The sequence below is a fragment of the Vulpes lagopus genome, chromosome 12, assembly GCF_018345385.1.
Source record: "Vulpes lagopus strain Blue_001 chromosome 12, ASM1834538v1, whole genome shotgun sequence".
Lineage (NCBI taxonomy): Eukaryota > Metazoa > Chordata > Mammalia > Carnivora > Canidae > Vulpes > Vulpes lagopus.
In genome coordinates this window covers 68,141,245-68,162,280 of record NC_054835.1, presented here as the reverse complement: position 1 = coordinate 68,162,280, position 21,036 = coordinate 68,141,245, and the positions used below count along the sequence as shown (strand labels likewise).

At 37.8% G+C, this 21,036-nt stretch overlaps 2 protein-coding genes across 26 annotated transcripts in view; one reads left to right on the top strand and one right to left on the bottom strand.

Annotated features, from left to right (window-relative positions):
* Positions 1-9,909, top strand: part of LNX1 (ligand of numb-protein X 1) — a 176,048-nt gene extending 166,139 nt beyond the window's left edge. For all 7 annotated transcript variants that reach the window (XM_041724501.1, XM_041724504.1, XM_041724500.1 and 4 more), the window contains 3 exons: positions 1,109-1,337; positions 8,826-8,984; positions 9,328-9,909. In XM_041724501.1, coding sequence (XP_041580435.1) covers positions 1,109-1,337; positions 8,826-8,984; positions 9,328-9,463 — 524 coding nt within the window. In that variant the 3' untranslated portion in view covers positions 9,464-9,909. The remainder of the gene's footprint in view (positions 1-1,108; positions 1,338-8,825; positions 8,985-9,327) is intronic.
* Positions 9,910-10,659: 750 nt separating this feature from the next.
* Positions 10,660-21,036, bottom strand: part of FIP1L1 (factor interacting with PAPOLA and CPSF1) — a 72,500-nt gene continuing 62,123 nt past the window's right edge. For all 19 annotated transcript variants that reach the window (XM_041724517.1, XM_041724509.1, XM_041724515.1 and 16 more), the window contains 3 exons: positions 18,497-18,710; positions 11,640-11,777; positions 10,660-11,027 (listed from right to left, as the gene is read on the bottom strand). In XM_041724517.1, the coding sequence (XP_041580451.1) occupies positions 10,880-11,027; positions 11,640-11,777; positions 18,497-18,710 (500 nt within the window). In that variant the 3' untranslated portion in view covers positions 10,660-10,879. The remainder of the gene's footprint in view (positions 11,028-11,639; positions 11,778-18,496; positions 18,711-21,036) is intronic.

The window sequence follows — 21,036 nt, the reverse complement described above, 5'->3', positions numbered from 1 at the left end:
ATCGTCTTTTAATCTTATGTGTCCTAGGCTACTTTTGGTGAAGGAAAGGGGTGTCACATATGTATCCTTAATAATATTGCCAATTGAGGTAGCTCAGATGGTTGAGCAACTATGTCATGTAAGGGTTCAGATGCACGAAGTTTCTGAAGCACCGTCGCTCAGCCCAAGGAGCCACAGGGCAGTGGGTGGCATGGTAGGGATTTCTTTGGCCAACCTAACAGAGCATGTTTTGGGGTCAGGCAGGACTCCAGGCCTTTGCCATCTGTCTCTCTTGCTGTGGTTATTCTGTGTGAAAAAGATGATATTCAAAGGAAGCAGAAGATCAGGAGAGAGATAAAAGAATACAAACCGGAGGTAGGAGAGGAATGTGCTTTAGTTTTCTTGCTCTTCCTTTGTACCCAAGCACCTGGGTGTTGAATGATGAGGTTCACCAAGAAGTGACCTGTTAGCGAGAGAATGTGAGCAGAGGCTTGTGCGGGACGGTGGATGGAAGTGGCCCTGCACATATGAGGTGCCTGCCCAACGGTAGGAATGTCCCCTTTGCAGCAAATCACAACGATGTTAACTCCTTTTTCCCCTGTTCAAGGGCGTAGTTCCAGCTCCTTTTTCTTCACTGCTATAGACCCCTCTGCCAGGCCCTTTCAGGGGTAGTCTCTTATTCACTCATGTAATCCCTATTTATTGGGTGCCTATCACATGCCAGGCTCCATGCAAGCACTCAGAGTTTTGCCAAATGCTCTCCCTTTGTGGTAAAAACAAAAAACAAGAAGTAAAGAAAGAAGTAGATGATCTTTGACTAAATAGTAAACGAAGCTAGTTTATCTTCCTTCTTTCCCCCGTTTTTTTTTTTTTTTAAAGCAAGAGCCAAACACTAATGGGTATGCTTTAGAAACCTGCAAGCATGATTTGCCAATGCCTTGAAACGTGCACACACTAACCACTTGCTATTCGAGAACTCAGCCTCAGGTCAGTGCAGGAGGCTAATGACATGCCCCCTTCAGCTTGCTCGCTCCCCTGCATCCCACTCAGTCCCTGCCCCTTTGGCACTTTTACAGAACTTCCCCTTTGCACTCTCACTAAGGATGGCTTCTGCTTCTCTGGCCATTAGGTGACATTTTGTTAAATGTGAACGGGGTTGAACTAACAGAGGTCAACCGGAGCGAGGCAGTGGCATTATTGAAAAGCACATCCTCCCTGGTGGTTCTGAAAGCTTTGGAAGTCGAAGAACACGAGCCCCAGGAAGCCTGCAGCAGCCCAGCAGCCCTGGACTCCAACCACAACATGGCCCCAGCCAGAGACTGGTCCCCCTCCTGGATCATGTGGCTGGAATTACCACGGTGAGCCCCAATGTGACATCCTTGGGGAGGCATGGGAGGGAACCACTATATTTCTTAGGGCACTCTTTTACTCTCTTGGGCTGATTCATGGCACTAGCGTCTGAATGAGCCCCCAGTTTGACTGTGAGACTATTTGACATGATCCTGTCTTCCCTTTTGTTACTAAAAATGCATGCAGAAGGCCCAGGGCAGGGTGAGAGCCTAGACATGGAAATACTGCTATACCCTTGTGTTGAGGAGCTTGGAGCTGCCCTGTATGGTTATATCAGTTGTTCATGCAGCAAAAGAACTCTGCTGACAGGGAGAGAAGGCTAACCTCCAGTCTTCTGGAACCCACTATGGAGCCAGAGGAAGGATTCTTTCCCAAATTTGCTAGTGGCAATCCTCAGAACTTGTATGGAGGTTTTACCTCTTTAGCTTTCGTGTGGCCCTGGCTAAACATAAAACAATGCAGAAGACCTTTTTGCCTGTGCCTTGATGTTTGAGCATGTGTGGATTGAGGGTATGTCTCAGACTGTCTACCTAGTTCCTACTCTTATGAAGATCTTCAGGAAGCAGCTAGGTTGTCATTTTAGTGAGAGGTAACTAGAGCTTTATGGTGAACCCATTAAAATGTCTCAGACACTTCAGGAAAAGTTTTAAGAGCAGACTTACTAAATAGCTACAAGCAGAAATTAAATATTCAAGGGACAGATAAATTGGGGTTTGCACACCTGCATCAGAGCACAAATTCTTGGCCTTCAAACAATTGCCTCACAAATTCCAAACACATGATTTAAATGTTAGATATTAGAGTCACTGAAGATGAAGTGCTGTAGGATTAAATGAATAAAAGTAGGATGTTTGGTTTTAGTACATTTTTCTTGAGGGTGGAGATATGACTCTCTCTCTCTCTCTCTCTCTCTGTCTTTTCTTTTTTTTTTTTTAATTTTAAATGAGGTATTTAAAAACATCCCTGTCTCAAATACACTGACCTAGATTCCTTTTTGAGCCTTTCCTAGTTGATAAATTATTTTTAAGATAAGTGTATTTTTAAACAGCTGAACATTGAGCACCGAGGCTGTTTGAAAACCTCCAAGCATTTTAGGACAGAGTCTGAGTGGAAGAAGAGAGTATTCGTTTCAAATTTTTTTTTTTTAATATTTCTGAAACCAGAATCTATAAAAATAGTTTTTTTTTTTGTTTTTTTTTTTTACCTTTTGTGCTTGAAAGCTATTTGTCATATATTCAGAGTTCCTCACTATTCATTCGTGTAAGACAGGACAAATGTGAGATATGTGAGATGCTTTTTACTCCAAATACAACCATGTGAATGGCTTTCTCTCCCTCTACTTTTTGTCACTTGGCCTTAGGCAGCAATTCTCTGCTCCTGCCAGAAGTATAGTCTGGATTTGGTTCATTTCCTTTGAAAGAAGTAGACAGGAAGTGTGAAATGATGCCAGCACAGACAACACTGGTCCTCAGTCACCCTGGCGGCTCTTCGTTTCCCTCAGCCCCTCGTCTCCTCGCAGTAATATATATTCGCGGGGGAATCCCAAGGCACCAAAGGGGGGAGAAGGGTGCCCTCAGATCTGTCCTCCCAGGTCCGCTCAACAGAGGTAATCACTGAGAGCAATCCCTTGTGTGTTTTTCCAGGGAAAGTCTACATCAGGGGTTGGCAAACTTTTTCTGTAAAGGGATGGAGTTTAGGCTTCAAGAGTCCCATTCTGAGTTGCAAGTATTCGGTTCTGTCGTGGTCGTGTGAAAGTAGCCGTGGGCAACATGCCAATGGAGAGGCGTGGCTGTTCGTTCACAAAGACAGGCCGTGGACTGGGCTGCTGGTCCAGGTCTATATGGACACACATAGCATACACACTACTGTGCACCAGGATTTTTTTTTTTTAATCTTAAGAATACACTTTGGGTGTTATTTCACATGGGCATATATCAAGCTGTGTCTCTTCTCTATGGCTGAGGAGTGTTCTGTTATCCAGATGTACCATAGTCATTGAACCAGTTCCTATGAGTAGTGAACCCTCAGTTGTTTTCCATCTCTGCTTTCACAAACGATGCTGTCATAAGACCTCATAAGGGTCATACAGGGGTAGCCATTGCACTAGTGTGGTGTCCACTAGCCGTCGAGCTCGTTACAGAAATTATAGAGCATCTGCACAGCCGTGTGGCAGGCTATAAGATTACTGGGTCACCCTCTTTTGGACTGAGTAGGCTTCACATCATGTTGGTGAGCATCGAGAGGTGGTGTGGACAAGCGCAAGGCCCATCTCATCTTTTCCTCTGTATACGTGGCTTGTCCTTTTTCACCTGATTTTCCTTTCAGGTTTTTTGTTTTTTTTTTTAAAGATTTTATTCATTTATTTAGGAGAGACAGAGAGAGAGAAAGGCAGAGACACAGGCAGAGGGAGAAGCAGGGAGCCTGATGTGGGACTCAATTCCAGGACCCTGGGATCACGCCCTGAGCTGAAGGCAGACGCTCAACCACTGAGCCCCCCCTCTCCCCCCTCTCCCCCCAGCATCCCTTCACCTGATTTTCGAAATAACTGATTATTTGGGTTCTTCCAAACATGTCTTTACCTTTTGTTTTCACATCTTGCATTCTCTTGACTCCTTTCAACTGTTTATTTCCCTTTGTTTCCTCTGCTTACTCTGGTCTGCCCTCCATGTTCATTACTATGGCTTGTCCTTTCCAGCTTCTACTTTCATCTTGGTGGTGGCTTTTTATTCTTCCCTTCTTTGTCTTTCTACTGTCAGTTCATTTCTTCTCTTGTCTCCTATCTTCCTGGAAATCTTACATCTCTGTGGGGATCTCTGGTTTATAGAGGAATTGTTTCAGGACTATTTAAATTCACGGTAAGGTGGTTGGGTTATAAATTTCATTTTCTCTAGAAGCATTTCACTCCTGTGGCAGCATTTTTCTGGCAAGTGGTTTCTGTGTTGCTGTTTTCACTGTTCCTTTCCGTTTTTCTGTTGTCCTGAGTGTCTGCTTGCTAATTCTTTTTAAATCTCTGAGTTAGGTCAGTTTTTCCTGGAGCAGCTATTGGCTGGAGGTTCACAAGGAGGAAGGAACCAGGGCCATCTTCCAAGTGGCAGAAGCTTCTCTTTATGACACAGGGTTGTGTTGCTTTACTTCTCTCAGACCAAGATCAGCAGTCCAGGTGCATCCCTTCCTCCAGCCAGGCTACTCCCTGGACGTAACGGGTTATCTTGTTGGGGTTCTCGTTGCCTCACTCGTGCCCTCCTTTGCGAACACCAGCCTGCCTGGCTCTGGTGGTGCCCTGTGGGAGTGGGTGTCCTGCCTGAGTGGGCCGCTCCCTGCAGGCCCCAGGGCTCCAGCTGCGGGCACCTACTCTTCCACTGCCTCTGGCAGTTGGTTCTCCCTCAAATGCCGTGACCCAGTTTTGTTTTCAGATGGAGTTTGCATTTCTGTTTCCAAGTCTCCTAGTTGCCTTTACAGTGATTTTTAAAAGCAGAAGGGGAAACATAATGTTTACTCTGACATTTTGAAACTACAAGTATGTCCATCCTGGCATTTTTCAGACATCCTTAATACTCCATTATGTCCCTGGATCAGGCCCTCAGCTGGTATCAGGACGCGAGCACTCAGTCATAACACTGCTACAATTTTTATGGATGGGAATATCCACTCACATCTCTAATCTTGACGGCAGAGAGGTTCAAAGACCCCAGTTTCTCCTCGATTGATGTAATACCATTGGCCTAAAGGTCTCAACATTCGGCATGACTGATGTCCTAAGAATTTCAGGCCATTTATCATACCTCGGCAAAAGTTACTTGTCTGAACGGCTATAGACTGAGCCTGAAAATAGATATTTTTGAAAAAAATTCACCAGGGCATTTCCCTCCAAGTTATACATTTACTCAAAAACATTTTCCCCTTTCGACGAACAGATTTTGAGGAAACCTATTTGCCCTAAAGTAGGATCCAGTCAGTTACCTAACATTCTCTACCAATGAAGAAAAATGGTATCAGCAGGTCTAGAAACAGGAAATCCATTTCTAGGACATTGTAATCATGCCCTCGGGTACAGTCCAACACACAAAAGAATATACATGAAGAAGATAGTGTTCATACCCTGAACCGGTGGCTGCCTGTCTTCAACCAGTGGGTGTCAGATATAAGCAGTAGCAGAAAGTAAAAGTGGATGATAAAGGACATTGCAAATATATCTCACCCTTATTAGCAGTGCCTTCTGTGCCGGGAGTGACCCCTGGGTGGGAGCTCCAGATACTGTCTCAAAGCTATACAGATTATCAGGTGCCATTCAATTGAAGGGGGTGGGGGGGATGCAGAGATCACTGAAGACTTTCTGCTTTGTTTTCTGCTGGCTTGCAGGCCCAAACTCCACATCTGGAAGTCTTTCAAAACATGCTGTCATCTGGACTAGTATGACTAGAGGAGAGATGAGTTAATATGTATTACTGTTATGCAGGCAGAGGGTGCTTTGGGAACGACTTTATTTTTTTATTTTTTTTTATTTTTTTTTATTTTTTTTTATTTATGATAGGCACACAGTGAGAGAGAGAGAGGCAGAGACATAGGCAGAGGGAGAAGCAGGCTCCATGCACTGGGAGCCCGACGTGGGATTCGATCCCGGGCCTCCAGGATCGTGCCCTGGGCCAAAGGCAGGCGCCAAACCGCTGCGCCACCCAGGGATCCCTGGGAACGACTTTAGAGTGAATTAGTGAGAAAAGTGGCAACATTTTTTTTTTTACCAACCTCTTTAACGTTTGGCTTGAGCAAAAGATAACTGGACTCTCCCATCTACTTCTGCATTCAGTCTGTTGCCAGGTCACCTATTGTGTGTTGTCTGAGCTTAAATGCTTATTAGAAAATGAGATTTTTTTTTTAAAGGCAAATCATGTCTCACTCTTATTAGATAAAAGCATTTTTTCACCTCTACACTCCCTGAAAGGTACATATTTTTGAGAACCCCACTTTGTTAGTATAGGGGCTCAGTGAAATTTTGAGGTCCTTTGAGAAAAGGGGAATCTTTGAAGGAGATGGAGAAGGAACAGCCAGTTGAAACAGAAAAATATACAGCTTCTTGAGCAACCCAAGACTTCACCATAGTCCTTAACATGGAGTTGATCTTTGAAGCAACCATAATTTACTTATTGGAGGAAAATTACTAAACTCCTTGCTATTCTTTAAACTATGCCAACTCTCCTTCAATGAGCCCTAAATTTAGAGAATGAGTTCAGAATAGGAAAAAAGCTCACATTTAGAATTTAAAGTCACTTAATATTTCAAAGGTAAATCCTCAACATCGTCAACCAAAGCCAGCTTCCACATTTCCCAATGGGGAGTAAAGTAATTCAGCTTGAAAAAAACCAATGCCCCAGTACACATCGGTTCCAACTAACCAAGGTCTGACTTTGAAAAGGTTTAACTTACTGAGTTCTTGCTGCTACAATGAAGTTGAAATACTCCAAAGGAAGGAAAGCACCTAGTGCAAAAAATACTAGTAACACTGCTAGCGACTTGAATGCACAGCCAGAGGGCAGGGTTTTTACCTGTTCTGTTCACCAATCTACCAAGTGCCTAGAGTGTGGTACACTCAATAAACATCTGCTCAAATATAATCCAAGCCAACACTCTCTCCAATATCAAGAGTCTAGGAAAATAGATACAATTTGTGACTCAATATTAAAAATTTTATACTAGAACATAATAAATTTTAGATGCTGAGGTTTACAGCTTATCTACATGAAATAAAATACCCAGTAAGGACCAATGTAAAGTCCAAGGTGATACTTAATGTAAAAACTCAGTGGACAATGGAAGGGGAAATACTTGTTTCAAAGTATTGTTCTAGGGGATCCCTGGGTGGTGCAGGGGTTTGGTGCCTGCCTTTGGCCCAGGGCGCGATCCTGGAGACCCGGGATCGAATCCCACGTCGGGCTCCCGGTGCATGGAGCCTGCTTCTCCCTCTGCCTATGTCTCTGCCTCTCTCTCTCTCTGTGACTATCATAAATAAATAATTAAAAAAAAAAAAAAAAAAAGTATTGTTCTATGTACCCATTTCTGTTTTAAGGAATCATGGCTGGGAAGTATTAAGATAGATATTTGCTCATGACCTTGGGTAAGAATCAGCCAATTCATGTGCTTTCCTTCAAATATTGAGCATAGGAATGTAACGCTCGGGTGTTTGGAGAACTGCCAATTACCTGCTTTGTGTATGAGCAGTCAGTGAACCATTATGTAAAATATGGTATCTCCTACAGGATGAATTTATTACTGACATCAAATCGGTGAAATATAGCTGATGAGTATTTTACAATCAAAATAGTTGCTTTATTTAATGAAAATCACTTTTCAGCTATCAGTGAGACTGATTATAAATTATTTGTGACAAGAGATACAAAACAAAATCGAGTTGAACTTCATGACTACTTTTTAAAGTTATCCCCCAAAGCCAAAGCTTATTTCAAGTTGCAATCAGCAACACCATGAAAAATCATGTTACGTGGATTATCAAGTAACAAATGTAAAGACCAACTACATCACTTAACAAAACCTTTCATGAGACGTTTTATTGGTTTTTTAAAAAGCAGTTACTATTTTAAGGTACAGCTTATAAACAAAACAATCATATCTTGAGTTTTACCAGTATGAAAATGCTGATTTTCTTCCAAAACCAGTTCCTGAACTGGGGGGTTTTAGTCAAATCCAGTTCCTGACACCACCACCACCTGTCACAACTGTAACAGTTTACACTTGGCTTGTACCTATATGAACACTGATCCAGCTGCCACTGAATTATATTGAGTGTTTCCGTCTTCTACCTTAGGTGAAGATTCTATTCACTTACAGAAGACCTGTGGCCTCTCCTTCTCCCATTCCTTCTGTAACTCCCTATTCAGTTTACTATTTTTTTCTCCAGTATGAATAATTCTTATCTTTAAATGTACCTCAATTTCCATTCACCTTATGCCTGCATGCTTCTCTATAACCTATCAAACACGTGAAACTACATTTAAACTGGTGTTTTTCGAAAGTCAAAACTCTGGCAAATGCATTAATTATTAGGGTTATGTTTAATTTTTTTTTCCCACTGAGATTAATCATTTAAAGGATTTTTGCTTTCATTATATTCACAAGTAAATAAAGATATGATATTGCTAAGTATGTTTGAATTTGGTTCATCAATAAGGATTTAGGCCTATCCAACTTGTTTAATATAAATTGAAGCATTAAATCTTTAAGCCAAAAATATGATTATCTTTCCCAGTAAACATGTAAGCAGAATATAATAATATTTTTTAAAGGGTGTTTGGCAATGGAAAATAGTTCAACTAGAAAAAGCCCGCTAAAAGCACAAAGGTCACTTGGCTATGACAGTTTTGAGTTAAGACCCCCTCCACTATTTAGCCTGAAAAAATATCAATAAAGGGAATGGGAGATGAATCATAATAATTATTTAGAGTTCAACCTAACTGCAGATATACTGCTTACACATTCTATTTCAGGTACCTGTATAACTGTAAAGATGTTATATTACGAAGAAACACAGCTGGAAGTCTGGGCTTCTGCATTGTAGGAGGTTATGAAGAATATAATGGGAATAAACCTTTTTTTATTAAATCCATTGTCGAAGGAACACCAGCATACAATGATGGAAGAATTAGGTAATAATGACTACTTATTAACAATATTTTGTTTTATATATGCAAAAGTTTGGCCCCATTAGAAGTAACACATGTATTATATACTGTGTTGTATTGGTAAGAAAAACATTTACATAGCATTCAATTTCTAAGAATTCTTTGGTCCCATACAGCAACTTCCTAGGCTTTTAGGGTCCTTTCTAACTAACTTCTAACAGAAGCCAAATAGAGTTTGCAGAATTTAATTAGAAATTTATGTAATTAAAATTGACAGATGAAGCAAAAACTAAGACCACCAAATACACTTGCATTGACTTCAGCTATGGATCAAAATGTTAATCATGTGGTGTTTTATGTTCTTTAGATGCGGAGACATTCTTCTGGCTGTCAATGGTAGAAGTACATCAGGAATGATACATGCTTGCTTGGCAAGGATGCTGAAAGAACTTAAAGGAAAGATTACTCTTACTATTGTTTCTTGGCCTGGCACTTTTTTGTAGAATCAGTGATGGGTCATAGGAAAACAGAAAACTACAGATAAGCTAAGTTGAAACAATGTATTTATCTTGTCAATTTTTATATTTAAAGGATACACTGTAAAAATGTAAACTCGTCAGGAAAAGTATGATCCAATGAAAGCCAATTACACCTCAGAAAATGTAATACTCAAAACATAAATCTGAATAGCTTTTATTCAGTGTGGAAGATTTCTCATTACTCCACAACTTTAAGTTTATATTTTTCTATTCATTAAAAAGATCTTAAAAGGCTGAGATCATTTGTATCCCCCCAATGGATTCAAATCCTACAATTAAAAATTTGGTATATGCTGAGGTCTGTAAAGGATATATTACGGGCATTTAGAAAAACAATTTACAGCCAGAGGATTTTAAAAGTGCACTGTTGAAAATGTTCATCAAACGAGAAATAAATATTTTTCAAATTATGGTTGTCTTTTAGTATATGACATTAAATTCATTTCAATTATCGCTATTTAAAGGATCCTAGTAATTCATTCTTTCAAAACCATGTTGTTACCACCACTGACAAATACATCCTAAGGCTTATCCCTAAAAACGCTCACAGAATTATAAACTTGTATTCTTAGATTTAATAGGAAAGGACTAATCTAAAGCTCTTGTCTTTTCCTTCACAATTAGCTAGTAACTGTATAAAACCTCCACATACTGCTCAACCAATGAGCTTTGGAAAAAGCATCAAGAAAGGCCAAACCAGCTTGACCCCAGCTCATAAACAGCCATGAGACAATTCAAGTTTGTGTCACAGTGACGCATGTTTGTCCACGTGCCTGCTATAAAAACTACCCTTAGGGCAAGTTATTTTGCAGACACCAGCCAAATGCCTTTAGATTTTACTAATTTGGATATAAAAGTTCCCTCTTTAGTTATACCATGAACCCAAATTAAGAACACTGAAAACCTATCAAAAAGTTGTGATATCAAAACTGTATACGAGTACTTTAATACAATAAGCAAGAGTGCCACAGCAGTATTGATAAAGACTACTTTTAATCTCAAGACCCAGAGGTGCCCTTTTGCAGTGCAACCTCTTGAGACTGGTATTTGATTAACTCAAGAAAACTATGGCCAAGGTGAAACCTTAACCTTTATCAGATACTGTGTGTGTACATAGCTCTTTAAAATTCCCTGCTGAGTGACTCATTCACATTACTTTCTTGGATATAAAGTCATTGCTGTCTTTATTTTTTTAAATATTACAAGACAAAGATTTTTAACTTAACATGAAAAATTTACTCTTTTATTTTGAGAAAAAAAGTTAACTTTTCATACTAACAGAACAAGATTAAAAGGAAATTTCTTAAACATTATCCAGAAAAATAACAAGATTTATGGTACATTTCTGGCCCTAATATACACAACAGGCCATAGCCATGCCTACTCAGCAGGTGCAGCTTCGGTGCTCTCCTGTTCAGGGGCAGGCTCACTGCCTGCTTCTTTTCCTTCTTTGCTTCTCTTAGATTTTTTGTGCTTGTGTCTCCTGTGACTGTCTCCTTCTTCACTTTCATGGCGACGTCTACTGTTACTGAAAAGGAAAAAAAGTTGTGTTCTTAAGTACACACAAGATAAGAAATATCAACCTACTATGTCTAAGGTGAATTCCCAATATAACACTGGGTTTTAAATGAATTCTTTTTCTCACACTTTGAGGAGTAACCAGTTATGTGACTTTTATATGGAGATTGTATGTATAGTATAGGTTCACCCGCACCTGATATTATCCTATTTCTCAGAGCCCATATACTTTATCCTGAAAAACTATTACAAATTAGAAACTGAAGCACTAAATCAGAACAGGAAAAACTTTCTAGGGCTGATCCTAAACCAACAAACAACAGGCATACAATTTTAGACTATGAGGCCCTGAATTTTCTTTAAATATTAGTATTACTGGTTCATAGGTTAAATAAACCCCTCTCCCAACAAGATAGTAATAAGTCCACGAGTACTAAATGAGGTCTTTTTAGATTTGAAAATCTTTGATGAGCCTATAAGGAAGCAATTATTTCAACACATTACTCTTAATCTTCCAATTAGGAACACATATGCTCTACTAGTTATTTGGAGAGGTTTTTAACTTTTTGCAGTCAAATCAATTCCTCTGAGCTTCAAAGTGATTCACTATAAAAGAGCAAACCTTCGAGAGGACTTGTGTCTGGTTTCCTCCTTCTCTCTGTGTCGTCTTTCTCTGTGTCGTTCTTCTTTCTCTCGACTTGCTCTGTGGCGCTCGTAGCCTCTTTCTGCATACTCCCTGTATCTGTATCGCTCTTCATCACTGAAATTGGAATAAAAACTTTTCATGAAACTGGACTGTTTAATTCTGAATAACTTCAAACTACAAGGGATGTGATCTGAGTCCAAACCAGAAGACCTCACACTGTTATTAGCATCTTATATAGAATAGGTGCAAAATATTTATTGAATTGAGAAGAAAACAATGCCATTCCCAACTAGCACTACATCTAATATAAAACATGTAATAATTACATGTTAAAAGTCCAATTTTATTTTGTGCTTTCACAGTTGTTACGGAGTAGAAATTGTATATACCAGTTTTTTTTTTCCTTCCAAGAACTGGGAGCTATAACAGATTTAAATTTTAATCAGCCTCATCTTCTTTTATTCCTTTTAAAATTAAAAGCATGTTTGTATATCTTCGATTTCTAACCAAAATTCTTTTAGAATCTTTGTGTGCTTAAGATTTTATAAATAATAAAAATATTCAATTCACAATGGCTAGAGAGTGGAAAGTAGATGAAGGTGCTTAAGTTTTTCAATCACATGAAGAGTGCATGCTTCTAAGGAAGAGGTACAGATATAAAGACAGGGACAGCAGAGCAACTTCTACAATATCCACACAAAATGCAGGCAAAACACTACCCGTGGACAAACTTAGTCTGACATACTATAGGGGAATGTGTGTGTGGCTAGGGATGGGGGGATTCACATGGCTGACAGCAACAAGTGCATATACCTAGGTTGCACTTCCATTTCCTGATTTTGGATAGAATGAACTGCCGAAACAGGGACTGATGGCTAGAATTAGACGGTAGTCTTTTTTTTTTTTTCTTTTAACCTCCCTAGATCTATCCTCTTTTCATGTCTCTTCACTTATATTCTTCTCTCCATCTTTCTCTTAATCCTTCAAGCCTTTTTTTTGGGGGGGGGGGGGGGGGCGTGTTTCAGCAGAGAAGTCAACAATTTCCATAACCTGCTATCAGAAATTCCCTTGGAAATAAAAGTATCTTTTAGAGCACTAAATAAAGAGCTTTGGTTTCTAGAAAGATCTAATATAAGTCAGTAATCTGCATGATGCATCAATATGTTAAGGCATTTGAGTAAGACAGGACACGATATCAGGTGAAGCCATATAAAAGAGAAAGCTTAATTATCATCTCCTACCAAAAGCAGTGATGCAGTAGTGTTATACCTAACAACGCCTACTGCTGACCAAGTTTTCACTGCCTGAAATACATTACACATTTACAAATTTTACTTAAAGTATACCTATGTATATATACACATATGCCTGTATGTGTATCTGTGAATATACACATTTTTCTAACCATAAATATGTACTTTTGCATTTGGACATTGGAAGCATGTCACCTGAAATGCAATGTGTTAGGACAAGCAGTACAGAGTAGACCAAGGATCACAACCTGATTCTACTAGTGACTCTATGTGTGACCTGGGTAAATTACTTAACCTCTCTGAACCTTAGCTTTCTCATCTGTAAAACTGGCAACAATCATTTTCAAGGTTGTTGGTAAACTGGCAGTAACAGTTATAAAGTGCCTGGCACAGTAGTAGGCCCTCAATAAGTGGCAACTAGCAAGCAGACTCCCCAGGTTCAGTCAACTGAGTGCTAGGTTTTTTAGAAGCAGACCCTTTCTGTAAAGGTGACTGACTCTCCAGTATCATTTCCAAAAATAATTACTATGACAAATGAATATTATCATGAATAGTACCCTTATTAAAAAAAGAAAGAGGCCTCTTTGTAACGGATTTACAAATTGGGTTTACATAAAAATAACTAAGGTCGATTATCTCAATCTGTCATTTATAACCCTCTTTCCCCTCTCACCCTAATACCAATTCTTGTTAGCTGTGATGCCTTTAAGATTCTGAAGACGGCCATATGATGATAACCATACTAGAGAAGTGATACAAGATTCAGCCTTATACACAGAACATATGAAGAGGCATCCTTCCATCACCTTCTCTGATACACAGCTGCAGCACAGAGGTTTCTCTGGGCCTGGAAATCATTACAGCTCATTTCAAACATCCTACAATGACTAACCTTCTTGCTGGCCCACACTTAAGTGGCCTAAAAACCAGATGTTGAATCAGGTCTATGATTTTCAAAACAATGACCTTGTAATTTGTAACACAACACATACATGTGACATACTGCAAAATGTCAGTCTTTAGAAAAAATGGCCCTTACTTATACTTCCCTCGGATTTTCCCAGAGAACACAATTCCTGGGATAATTCAGAAAAACACAAAATTCCTCTACCTTATGCCCCTCTGGCTTGAACTTTTAGTCAGATTTAGGAAAACATGGATTTCTAATGCCCTACAGCTTAGCATTCTGAAAATCAAATATGGTTTAACCGTTAACATTTTGTTTCCATAAAAATTGAGTAGTATTTGTGTGACACTGAAGAATCTGAATTTATCCTCAAATATTCTATAAATATCTATGCAAAGAAAATTTAGGAAGTCTAGCCAAGCAATTCATTTTAGTCTTCTTTCCTATCAAGTTTACATTCAGCATCTTAAGTTGTGAACATGTATATTCTAGAGATAGCAGTGCTATCTCAAAAATATCCATTTGAACTACATTAGAAACAATTCAACTTTCTGAAAGTATGCTCCTGAACTTAAAAGAATCATGCACTATGTGGCTAAAGTTAACAGCACATATAGTACCACAGAAATACAAAACCTATACACATACATACACACACTTATGTATCATACTTTTATACTTATTTATAGTCAGTAAAATTTTATCAGATGACTACAATGTATAAGTCATTATTAGCTATAGGAGGGGAAAAACATTAATAAATCCTATTGTTTCTTATGCCACATTTTTTTTTTTTGGTAAAATTTCAAACTACTAACCAGACCCAGTCACCTTGATGATATTATGTGCTTAAATCGGTAAGACTATTGTATGAATATTTCTGTATCCTCAGCACACAGCTCTGTACCTGGTACGTAACAGGGATCGGAAAATGTCAGTTACATGAATAAATGAACTGTCTCCCCCCACCCATAAGAAAGTACATAGGGAACAATAAAGAAAATGAAAAGTAACAGATTTTTAAACTACCTAATTCCAAGACCAGAAAAGATTTTAAGTAATCTCAACCACAGGTTCAGTACACAGAATGGCTCTCTACCATGGTCTTCATTTCTCTGTGTCCATTTCCTAATCTGCCACTGTCAAAATTTAGAGAATACCTAAGGACCTTTTTGGATTAAGAATTCTGTAAGAACATGATCACATCTAATACAACAAACGCTGCCTGAATCAAGTATATGCTCACATCCTGAATTGATACATTATTCATTTCATTTAGCAAAATTAGAAAACTGTCTATGTACCTTACATTTATTTATCTCATCTATTAAAAGAGGTGGTATAAAAAAGTTCTGTGACTCGTCTCATTCTATATTGTGATGGTATTGAGACTGATATGTTAACGAGATGCCAAAATTATTGCTTTGTTGGTCATAAAGGTTGATTTCTATTAATTTCAAAATCTGCTTAGCTAACAGTTTTACTCAACAGCTTTCAAAACTGTTTCTTCTCTACTGTATTCATCTTCCTCCTCTGCAATGTATAAGTCATTTTATTCACTGCATGCCAGGCATTATTGTACAAAGTGCTGAGAATACAGAATGGAAGATGGTGGTCAATGCCCTTACACAGGCTTGCTAAGAAACACAGGTTTGGTTTTTTAAAAAATTAATTAATTTATTTATTTATGACAGACACAGAGAGTGAGAGAGAGAGAGAGAGAGAGAGAGACAAAGACACAGGCAGAGGGAGAAGCAGGCTCCACGCAGGGAGCCCGATGTGGGACTTGATCCCGGGTCTCCAGGATCATGCTCTGGGCCGAAGGCGGCACGAAACTGCTGCGCCACGGGGGCTGCCCCAAGAAACACAGGTTTTAAAGAAGATACATTAAGTACTTAGGAACCATGCGAAGGAAATAATTCAACTTTCATTTGGATTCAGAAGAGCTCACAGAAGACAGACATGAGCTGGACCCTGAAGAATCAAGTGAGGCAGAGAGGAGAGGAATAACATGAACAAGGAAGTATGAAACAGTAAGGAATTTTCAAAAGAGCAATCTGCTCAGCGTAGCTAAGACGGGGGTGTATACTGGCTTGAGGGAGAACTAAGGTTAAAATGGAGGAGGGTGTAGGCTCAGCATGGAATCTGCCTAGGGACTCTCTCCCATCTGCACCCCCAACGCACACTCTTGGCTCTAGAATAAAATAAATAAATCTTTAAAAAAAAAAAAGTCAGAAAGTGTAGTGACCTGGGGACGTGTGGACCATAAGAAAAACTGAATTATTCTCAAGGTCAGCAGTACTTGCCAGTACACCACAGCAGGATATAAATTCTTTTCAGTGGCACAAAAAGTTTTAGGGAACCAACTTCCAGATTCACAACTTCCTTATTTATCTTTCTTAAATCTGAACTGCTTAATGATATACCAGCAGGTAAAACATGACACTTCTCCAGCCAACCTCTTTTCTTATCATCAACTTTCCAGCCCTTTACAAAAGGCATTCCTTTCACCAATTTTACTAAGATACATCGACTCAGGGTGTGTAAACCATCAGGGGTTTAAAAATATCTAATTTAAAATATTAATATAAGATCTATTTTATTCAAGAAACAAAAAAGCTTATATAAGGCTCTAGGTCTTCCTGTATTATACATTTTTCTGTCAAAGGTAAACTATGGAGTCAGAAATGGGAATATTCTGTGTCCTGATGTTCTAACTTCAGGTACATCGTTGGTATAGTAGAAGTCCTAACAATTTTCCTTGACCTAGTTCAAACAAACAAACAAAACCAAAAAACCGCACACAAGTCCCTTTGAAGGGAAACAAATCAAAGTGTTGAGGGAGAGCACCTTATATTAAGTGAAGAGAAAAATGAAATCAGACCTCCGTGATAAAAACAGAGTGTGATTTCGTTGTCAGGCTTGACAACAGCTGTCTTTTACAAACTATGTTATATGGTAGCTATTTTCCATAAATGGAATGGGGAAAAATGACAACTCATGAAAATAAATATTTAAAACACATAAATATGTTTTATTTTTTATGGATTTTTTGCAAAGATCTATTAAAATTAATCCTTTCTGAGAATATTAAGTTAAATAAGATGCAGCTAAAAGAATCAAAAACAGTAACAAGTCTTGGTAAGACTTCTGGTGTTCTTCCATGAAAACTGGGAAAACTAGATTTTAATTCCTTAATGTACTGGATTGAATTGTATCTCCCTCACAAAAATGATGTTCAAGTCCTAACCTTCCATACCCGTGAATGTAACTTTATCTTGGAAACACAGTTTTTGCAGATGTAATTAAGAGGTCATATTGGATTTGGCTGCCCCCAAGCTAATGAATGCTAACCTTATAAACAGAGGGAAATCTGGACACAGACACAGAAGGGAGGATGCAATATGAAGACAAACACACATCAAGGATCTCTAACAACTATGAGAAGCTGTAAGAAAGCGTGGAATAGATTATCCATCAGAGCCTATCAAAGTGACCTTACTCTGCTGACCCCAATATCAGACGTCTAGCTTACATCATAACTGCAGAGAGACAGTATCTGTCGTTGCAGACTGCCAGTCTGTGGGATTGTTACAGCAGCCCTATGAAACAGCTACACTGAATAACAAATACTTTCACAAATCAGGTTTCCAATTCTCTGCTTTCAACAAAGTCAAGTCATGGCTGATAGGGCTGACAGATCCTTAGAAATAATTTTAAATATAGGTTAACTGTTATTCTGACATCACTGAATCTAAAGGTGCTCAAATAATTAAACAACAGAGCCACAACAAAATTCCATCTTTTCTCATTTAAGTATTTTATGTGAACAAGGTTTCTCAGTGCTTACATCACTGTATATATTTTTAGAAGAAATGTAATTAATGGCAAAGTCTGTTTTTTCCTATCAATAGTAATATTCACTCACGGATACAAGTATTAATTGGGGATGGCGAAAGGTCCTCCATAACATTAAAGGATGAAGTTCCACTGAATTATTTTCAGAAGTTGCATTATCTTCATATATAAAAATGAGTAATAATTAAAATCAGGGAAAACATTTTTAAAAATACTTAATCTAACGGTCATAAATTTTTTTAGTATTTAAACTTACCACAGGTATGCTGCAGGAAAGATGATGGAATGATCAACTAAAAAAACTTATTCAAGAATAAAAATATTTTACAGTAGAAAAAATTCTTTGGGGGAAATGGTTCAGAAATAAGAATTCAAAGAGAAATGCAAAATCTCTGTTAAAGACAGCCTGTTATATACATTTTTAAAAAATGGATGATGATGTTTAGCAAATCACTATAATGTTCTTAACCCACTGGATGAAGAGTGATGATTTTATTTTAAAATTATAATGTTCATAATACACTGGAAATTATGTCTCTATTGCCAACTATTTAAACTTAAGATGAAAAATTAAGATGGAAAGATAAAAATTTCAAATTCTTTTTAAGGAAGAGATGAATAAATTCAAGACTGTTACTTTACATAATGGAAAGCCTTTATGAATTAAATAAATCTTGACGCTTTTAAAATGGTTATCTCCTAACTACTCTGAAAGCAATTCTTTCCTAACTGAATTATATTTTCCATCCTTACACCAAATGAAAACTCTGTGCATATGAAACACAAGTGTACAAATTCCCACACACTCAACAAACCTGTTAAAAACACTTGGTGTAGGACTATGATCCCGCTCCCGCTCTCTTTCTCTGGTGCGTTCTCTTTCTCTGTCCCGATCACGGTCTCGCTCTCGGTCTCGGTCTCTGTCTCTATCTCGGTCTTTCTCTCTTCTTGAATAATAGTCCCACTGCTTGCTGGTATCCACAAGACTGGGCCATGAAGGAGCAGAACCAGGAAGGTGGGGAAAGGCAACTAAGGAAAACAATTAAAAACAAAAGTTACAGCACTTAAAAAGAGAAAGAGCAAAACAACAACAACAAAAAAAACACCAACCGAAAAAGACAAAACTCCCATCAAAACTGTTTCAGTAGATTATAATAGAAACCTATTTTATAAATAGAAAAGAGAAGTAACATATGGTGAATACCCACAGTTTAGGGTAATATCCAGAAGCAAACCTTAAAGACTTAATATATAAAGACTCATTTGGCAAGGTCAATGAATCAGAATTAAATACACCACAAACTTTCTGACCAAAAATGAAAACAAGATATCTTCAAAGTACTGAGAAAAAGTAATGGCCAACCTAGAAATAGGTACTCAATAAAATCAAATCACAAGAATAAAAAAAAAGACATTCACAGATTTAAAAATGAGAAGTTTGAGATCCCTGGGTGGCTCAGCGGTGTAGCGCCTGCCTTCGTCCCAGGACATGATCCTGGAGTCCCAGGACGGAGTCCCACATTCAGCTCTCCGCATGGACCCTGATTCTCCCTCTGCCTGCCTGTCTCTCTCTCTCTCTCTCTCCCTCCCTTCTAAATAAATAAATAAACAAACAAACAAAATTTTAAAAATGAGAAGTTTTAACAGACCTGACCAAAAAAACTTCTATGAGATATATACATAATACATTCCAAGAATAACCACTAAAATAATAGAAACAAAATGTATAATTTCAAAACAACATAAGGAAAAACAGAATTTAAAAAAATCACTTGAAAAACTCAGTTCAAAGACTTGGAAAAGATGGGGGTTGGAGGAGATAAGCTTAATTAGTTCAATAATCACAATAATTCAAGAGATTGAATTCACCAGTTAAATGATAGAGTTTGTTGATTTGTACTTTTAAAAACTCTAAAAACCACTAAAAAAATCCCTCTAACTATATTCTGAATATAGGAAACATAAACACACACAAAATGGCTGAAAGTAAAAGGAAGGGAAGAAAAGGAAAATATCACACCCCACACCACCCATCTCCACAGGAGCAGCTTGATTAATGACAAACTCACACCAACGGGTTACCTGGGACAGAGGGGTTGAATGAGGACAGGGAATTGAAGATGCAGCTCACCAAGCAGACAGAACAAACTAAGCTTCCAGGTGGTTAGCAACACAAGCTTTAATTTTTAAGGAGTAAAAACTAGTATGAATATAGGTAGAAACAGAAAATTCCATCATCATGGAAATTAACATACTTCTCTCAATTATTACCACTTGAAGCAAACAAAAAAGTTCACGACAGATATAGAAGATTTGAGCAAAACACTTTTAACAGGCTTGATTTAATGGACATAACACAGAATACTGCCCATAACAGCTAAATAAATAATAATCATTCTTCTTAAGCACATATGAAACATAAAACTATATGGCATGCTTTCATAGGATAAGTATAGTAGATACCATAATCTCCATATATTTCAAATTAAAGATGTATTTTTGAAAACTCAGGGGTCAAAAAATTAATAAATTTCAAATCATTTAGGAACTGAGCTTAAAAACAGGACATATCAAAAGCGTAGAGAGCAAATTGTTCTGGGGATAAATTTAATCTTAAAAAACACTACATTAGAATAGATGGAAAATTAATGAGCTAAAGCTTCCAAAACTTAAGAACTTAGACACAAAGAGAATAATCCAACAGAAAGGAGATAATGCAAATAAAAGCTACCATTTAGGAAAGAATCATACAATTAAAAAAAAAAAACCTGAAAGATGGTTTTTAAAGACTAGACAAATTAAACATAACAATATTCTGACAAGATTAGGAAAAAAAGAGGCCACATCAACAATCAGAACCAAAAAGAAACTGTAACTACAGATGTTACTGACATGAAAGAAATAGAGAATAAACTTTATCTCAATGCTAAAAACTTAGCTGCAATGTACTAATTCCAAATAATAACTTACCAACAAGCGACTCAAGAATGAAAAAAAAATCTTGACTAGTCCCTTAACTATCAAAGATACTCATCGGTAATTTAAAACCTTCCCAAGAGGCTAGCTTTTACAGGTAAGTTTTACAACTTACAAGATATAGACCATCCTAATATTATATAAACTTCAAAGAATGGGAAAAAAGATTATTCCCCAACTTATTCCATATGGCTTATATAACTTTAATACCAAAACCAGTTAAAGACAGTAGAAATAAAGAAAAAGCATAAGCTAATCTTACATATGAACACAGATGTCAAAATCCTAAATAAATCAGTGTTTTGTTTTGTTTTTTTTAAAGATAACCAATCATGACCATGTCAGGTTTATCTCAGCAAATAAACAGTGGCTAAATGTT